This window comes from Rhincodon typus, chromosome 7 (genome assembly GCF_021869965.1).
Source record: "Rhincodon typus isolate 14 chromosome 7, sRhiTyp1.1, whole genome shotgun sequence".
NCBI classification, from domain to species: domain Eukaryota; kingdom Metazoa; phylum Chordata; class Chondrichthyes; order Orectolobiformes; family Rhincodontidae; genus Rhincodon; species Rhincodon typus.
Window position 1 is genome coordinate 89,387,227 of NC_063338.1, and position 6,891 is coordinate 89,394,117.

The 6,891-nt window shown below is 40.0% G+C and overlaps 1 protein-coding gene across 1 annotated transcript in view; it reads right to left on the reverse strand.

The window, feature by feature from the left end:
• LOC109922190 (myc box-dependent-interacting protein 1-like) overlaps positions 1–6,891 on the reverse strand; it is a 77,830-nt gene that overhangs the window by 59,957 nt on the left and 10,982 nt on the right. The window contains exons 3-4 of the mRNA XM_048599258.1: positions 2,653–2,747; positions 1,143–1,262 (exon numbers count right to left, since the gene is read on the reverse strand). Coding sequence (XP_048455215.1) covers positions 1,143–1,262; positions 2,653–2,747 — 215 coding nt within the window. The remainder of the gene's footprint in view (positions 1–1,142; positions 1,263–2,652; positions 2,748–6,891) is intronic.

A 6,891-nucleotide genomic window follows, 5' to 3' on the forward strand; every position in this document is an offset into this window, starting at 1 on the left:
AGAGAGAGAGAGAGAGAGAGAGAGAGAGAGAGAGAGAGAGAGAGAGAAAGAGAGAAAAAGAAAGCGAGAGTATATAATAGGGGGTGTGTAACGGTGTTTGAGAGAGTATAGTGTAGTGGGTTCACCTGTAGTGCAACATGAACTCAAGGTCACACTTGAGGCTGTCCTCAAAGTGTGAAATCGCTTTGCAACATCCTTTTCGGCCATCAACCAGTAGCTGATTCTTTTTTAAAGAAACGTCTTTCTACACGGATCATACTGACACCTTCCCTTCCAATACCCAATTATCACTTATTGTTCATTCTCAACATTATTTAAACGTGTATTTGGACCGCAAAATTTCAACCAGTAACCTACAACTTCTTTAAGTCAGCCACAGGAACACAAAAGACATACCAGAAACATTTTTAATGTCAGCAGTCAACCTGAACCTGGGGAATACAAATAATGTTGAAGAAACTCAGCAGGACTGGCGGCATCATGGACAGTGAAACAGGTAATGTTAAGTCCAATATGACTCCTCTTTGGAACAGAAAATGTCAATGTGACTAACATCCCTAAACTTGGGAAATGTTAATCACATTGAAAGGTAGTAAATGAACAGGATCCATTCTGTACAAAAACAGAAGGTGCTGGAGTCAGAGATAACAGTGTGAAGCTGGAGGAACACAGCAGGCCAGGCAGCAGAGGAGGAAAGTTGACGTTTTGGGTCAGGACCCTTCTTCAGAGGGGGAAAGGAGCTCAGAAATAGAGAGGAGGGGTGCAGCTGGGGGAGGTAGGTGGGATGGTGATAGGGGAGTGCAGGTAGGGAGTGGTGGGGATTGGTCATTGAGGTGGGAGGGGCAGATAGGTGTGAGAGAAGATGGACAGGGATGAGGGGGAGGCTGGATGTGGGATGAGGCCATGGGTGGAGAGATTTTAAAACTGGTGAATTCCATATTTAGGCCATTGGACTGTAGGCTCCTGAGGCAGAATATGAGGTGCTTCCGTTCTGAGGAAGGGTCACTGGACCCGAAACATTAACTCTGATGTTTTTTCTTCACAGATGCTGCCAGACCCGCTGAGCTTTTCCAGCAACTTTTGTTTTTGTTCCTGATTTACAGCATCCGCAGTTCTTTCGGTTTTTATTCTGTCTAGATTACAGCAAAAAGAAAAACGAGTCTTACTTTAATGTCTGGAAATTGGCCGAGGTATGTATCCAGCGTCAGGAGAGCTTGATCCACCAGTTTCTGATGATAGTCAGTCCAGAGAAGATCACCATTCTGAAAGAAAACAAAAAGAAGTTTACGCAAATAAGAAATGCTTGTGAATCAAACTCAAGTTGAAACCTCCTGAAATACAAGTATGGACCACGAAGCCTATTCCACAATTCTTGACCAAAAACATAACTGACATGATTTTTTTTTGGTAACATTCATTCATGAGATGTGGGTGGTGCTGGTTTGACTAGAATTTATTGCCCATCCTTAAATGCTTTTGAACCCAATGGCTCGCTAAACCCTTTCAAATGACAGTCAACCACATTGCTGAGGGTCTGGGGTTACATATAGGCAAGACTAGGTAAGGATGTCAGATTTCCTTCTCTAAAATAAAATGACATTAGTGAACAGAGGGTCTTTTCGTAAAAAAAAACCCAAAAAACAGTCACACGGATGCCATTAGGCTAGCTTTTAATTTGGGGTTTCTATTGAATTCAAATTTTGCCACCTGCCATTGTGGCACTGTCCCAAAACATTAAAAATAAAACAAAGACCGGCAGATGTTGGAAATCAGAAAAGCAGAAATCGCTGGAGAAACTCAGCGGATCTGGCAGCCGAGAGGTCTACTTAGCTTTGAGTGATCACTGCCAAACGCAGGAAAACGACTGCCTCCAGTTGTAGACATCCTCCAGCCTAAGGATTCCAGCAGATTTATTGTAAATTTGATCAGATGGTCAGGAACTTAGAGGTCTGCTGGGCCATTTCTGAAGCTAGTAAAGAGTATCAATCAATTTGGAGTCACATATAGGCCAGTCACTGCAGGAGCAGGGTAATGATGGGGTTTGGGTGCGGCAGAGGGAAGAGAAATTCTTCTCTAAAAGGGATTAAACAAACCAGTTGAGATTTTCACAACAATTGTCTTCATTATGGCCAAAGATTAACCTTCCATTGTACACTATTAATCAAATTTGAATTCCACCATCTATTGTGGAAGGATTTGAACCTGTGTTCCCAGGATAAAATCCAGTGACACTGGCAGCACTACCTCTTAAAACACCTCAGCATCTATGCTGGAAAACCCTCGAAATTGTGTTTCCATGAGAATGCCTCATTTATTATTCAAACTCAAGAAAAAGAACTTTGCCAGTTGGTTACTCTGCCCAGTTGTAAAAGGTTGAGTCATAATACAGTAGAACCAGAAAGATTAAAATAACTAGACACAAGTAGTTATACAAAACAAATCTGCCTCTTTCTAGACGGATTCATGCCGGCTGCTATCACTTTGAAACAGACACTGCTTATTCATTAACATGTGTAAATGCTTAGTCTGTTACTTATTCTGACTATGATTGGGCCTCCTATGGACTGGGCTGAGAACAACCACAGCAAAGTCCAAGGTGGTTCCTTGACCTGTGGGGAAGTAAATGACATTGACACAAAGAAAAAATCTAACCTCTGAAATCGCATGAATTTCTTGTCTGCCGACCCAGTCTGGCTCATAAATTTCCTCCAAAACTTCCGACAGCTTCTTTGTGGCTTCGTGCATAGCTTTAGAACAAATTTAAATTTGTAGTCAGTTTTGTTCCAAGCAGTTGAAACATAAGATTAGAAACTGAAGCAGGCCAATTGGCCCTTTAATCTTGCTCCATCACTCTAAGATCATGGCTGAACTCTTCGCCCCCTGCAATATCACCTTCCCTCTAAGCACCTAGAAACGTGTCTTGATGTACGTATCTGTCTCTTTCTGAGCTACAGAATTCCTCAGAACGACAAAGTTGACTGGTTTTAAATAACACAAACTTTTCTCTGAGACCATGTTCAAGACTCCACAGTAAGTGGAAATATTGTCAGTCTACTCAGTCAACTCCTTTAAAAATACGTTCAGGAAATTACATCACTATTTCTGAATTGCAAGGTAATGCAAGTTTAACCTACTCAACTTGAGAATCTCAGGAATCCGTCTCCTGAATCTTAATTGCCTCAAAAGACAACTTTAGAGTCCAAAACTATACACAATAGTTCAGAGATAGTAGGAACTGCAGATGCTGGAGAATCTTCATTTTTCTGAAGTGTCTAGGCCCGAAACGTCAGCTTTCCTGCTCCTCTCATGCTGCTTGGCCTGCTGTGTTCATCCAGCTCGACACCTTGTTATCTCGCAATAGTTCAGGCACGATTTGGCCAAGGTTGCAAGACTTCTTCATATACCTACTTAATTCCTTTGCAACAAACCTCTTGTATCATTGTCTTTTTGCAATTTGTGTACAAGTATGTTGTGGTTCCTCAGAATGCCAACATTCTCAAGTCTGTCTCCAATCAGAAAATATTTTGCTTTTTTCAAATAACTTAATTATACATTACAGTGAAACCACTATATTTTTGCCCAAATGCTAAAGACCATCTTCCCTTCAGCTTACTTCCCTAGCTTAGATTCATTACATTGGAGCCATTGACAAATGGTTTGAGTTTCTCCCATTGACAAAGATACTTGCAGCATCCAACTTGGTAGTTAACGTCAAAACGGCCCATTCATGCCTACTGTCTGTCAAGCGCCAATCTATGCTACCGTTTAGTCTTAATACCACCAATCCTAATTTTTTTGTACTGAGTTAGTGTGGCACCTGTTCAAAAGCTTTCCGAAAATTCACATATACCATATCCACTGGTTTTCTCCTCTTATTCATCTGGTTTTTTTCTAGGATACAAGCATGATTTCTCAAAAACAATTTCTATCCCATAAATTTGTGATGACTGTCCATATGATTTCTTTTTCAAGTTTTATTTTCATTTAATGGCTACAACTCCTGTTCCTGTGCAGAGAATGTGCATAATTAGGGATATGCTATTGAACCAATTGCTTCCAGCTTTCCCATTTTTGCTTGACCTCCTCCTTTGAAGAGGACGACTTTGGTCACATTCATCCAGTTCACCAATTGTTCTAGAATCCATGGAATTCTGAAGTACAGGATAACATTTAGAGATGTATTGATTATTAATTTCATTAACTTGTCCAGTTATGTTTCTTTACCAATACTAAATTTCTTCCAGTCTTTAATTCCTGCCAGACCAGTAGCTCCCCACAAAGTGCATCGGCCTTCATGAAGAAAGACCAAGCATTCTAATTATCTGTCTTTCAATTAATCCCGTTTATAATTTATCCAACCTTTATCACTGAATGAACCAACACTTATTCTGGCTTTCTCAGGTAAGCACAAACACATTCAATAGTTTTATATCAGTTTGATGTGCTAAAGTACACATTCTCACATTACAACACTTATGTTTAAAAGATTATATTTTGATTTTGTAACTGTAGGCTTGAGGTAAATGAAAGGGGTCACGTGACTTGCTCTCAATTGTTACTGAGAGTTAGCCTGATTGATAGAAATTAAAAGGAAGGATTGGGTTGTTTTTCTGGGAAGAATGTGCAAACTTAGAGACAAAATACGTTGTAGCAAAGACAACTATCCACCAGTTTACATGTTTAGGCAGACTCTTAGTGTTCCAGAAAGGGGTTAAGGTCACTATCAATTACCCATTTATTTCTAAGATGAAAGGGAGTGGAAATCAAAGAAAGCTAATCAACATGTGTCTTGCTATACAAAAATAACCAAAGAACTGCAGATGGTGGAAATCAGAAACAAAAGTAGAAATTGCTGGAGAAACTCAGGGTCAGGTCTGACAGCATCTGTGGAGACAAAGAATGAACACTATGGCCCCAGTGACCCTCCTTCAGAACAGTTTTTCACTGGATGCAAAATGTTTCAACTCTAATTTGTCTACACAGTGCTGCCAGACCTGCTGAGTTTTTCCAACAATTTCTGCATTTGTGTCTAGCTACCATGGGGAAGGGGACAACAGAACCTATTCTGCGATCAAGTAACAGCTTCTCTACAAATCTATGGAATATCCACAGACTGAAAGAGGGTTTGCGTGGTCAGGAGAGGTCCACTTGGCTTTGAGTGATCACTGTCAAACGCAAGAAAAAGACTGCCTCCAGTTGTAGACATCCTCCAGCCTAAGGATTCCAGCAGACTTATTGTAAATTTGATCAGATGATCAGGAAGAAAACAACTTTGGCAAAAGGTGGACATTGAAACCCATTGAAAGTTAGGTGGACATTGGACTGATTTTATTTTAACAAACTGTTCCTTTAAAAGTAATTCCATTGAGAGAACATGTGCCCAGGACAGAGGGAAATGTTCCATTGTGGGGTTTGAAGTATATTTGAATAAAAAGCCTTTCGCTAAATTTTTCTAAGCTATTTGTTACACTGAAAATTTGAAAACCCAAAACATTTTTGCCACGTCATTCAGTAAACAACTGGAAATGAAAATCTTGGAAAAAGTTCAGGTCATTTACAGCAATAGCACCACTTGATATTTTGTCCCACCTTTGCAAAATTCTCAAATCTACCCAAGCCGAACACTTGCCAAGATAAAGCTCTCTCCTTGATCTATTACTGTTGCTGGTTTTTCTTTAGCAACAGTTGGACCACATTTCCTGCAGGCTTTTAATTTCTCAAAAGAAATGCATACGTTGCAAGCTGCAAATTAATTCAGATTCCATGGATGGGTATGTGCAATGAGTAGGAAATAGAGTAGAAGAAAAATATCTAATATTTTAAAGTGCCAAGCAACCTAGATGAGTGTGACAAACATTAAGCAGCACAAATGTCTGCTTTCCCACTTGCTCAACAATTCAACTGAACAATTTTTCTCCTAAAAACAGAAGTTAACTTCAAGTTTAAGATTCAAGGTGGTCAAAGTAGTATTGAAGCGTTTAAAATTACGAAAGGTGTTGATGTCAAAAGCTAAGGGATATTTAAACTAATGGCAGAATAGCTCTTTCAAAGGAAAGTACTTCAAGTTTGATGATTTGCAATGCATGAAAGGATGGCAGAAAAGTGGTATAAAAACATTTCAAGGAGGAATAGACCTGAAGGGGAAGGGTTGAAGAGATGGCTGGGGAGTATGATTAAAAATTTCAAAACCTGCGTCAGCATGATGTAGGGCATCTCCCATCTTGCACCATTCTCTAATTACAACATGCTTTATCTAGAGATCAAGTGAAAAATTCAGATCAGGCAATGACTGCAGCTGTGTCAAGCTTTAAAAAAAAATAAGATTGATGGATCCTGTATATCCATATTAAAAGGAAACGATGCCAGTGTTATTCACCTTTGGAATACATGGACAAGGACAAATATTCTGTGCATAATTCATTAGTTTTTTTTTAAATAACCAAGCTGCAGCATCATGCCAATCTAAAAACAGGAGCCAGTACAGCTTCCAATGAAGGTAGGCAAAAAATGGTATTGCCTACTGCAGGCGCAGCCAAATCAGGCTGTTTTTGCGCACAATGGTCTGATTTGTTTTTAACAACAAAGAAATCTTGTATCTACAGGAGGCTCCAAAACATACCGAGGTTAACACCCGCACACCCTTTGTAAAGGCCAACATAGAGAACATAGAACATAACAGCGCAGTACAGGCCCTTCGGCCCTCGATGTTGCGCCGACCTGTGAAACCAAGCTGAAGCCCATCTAACCTAAACTATTCCGTTATCATCCATATGTTTATCCAATGACCATTTAAATGCCCTTAAAGTGGGCGAGTCTACTACTTTTGCAGGCAGGGCATTCCACACCCTTACTACTCTGAGTAAAGAACCTACCTCTGACATCTGTCCTATA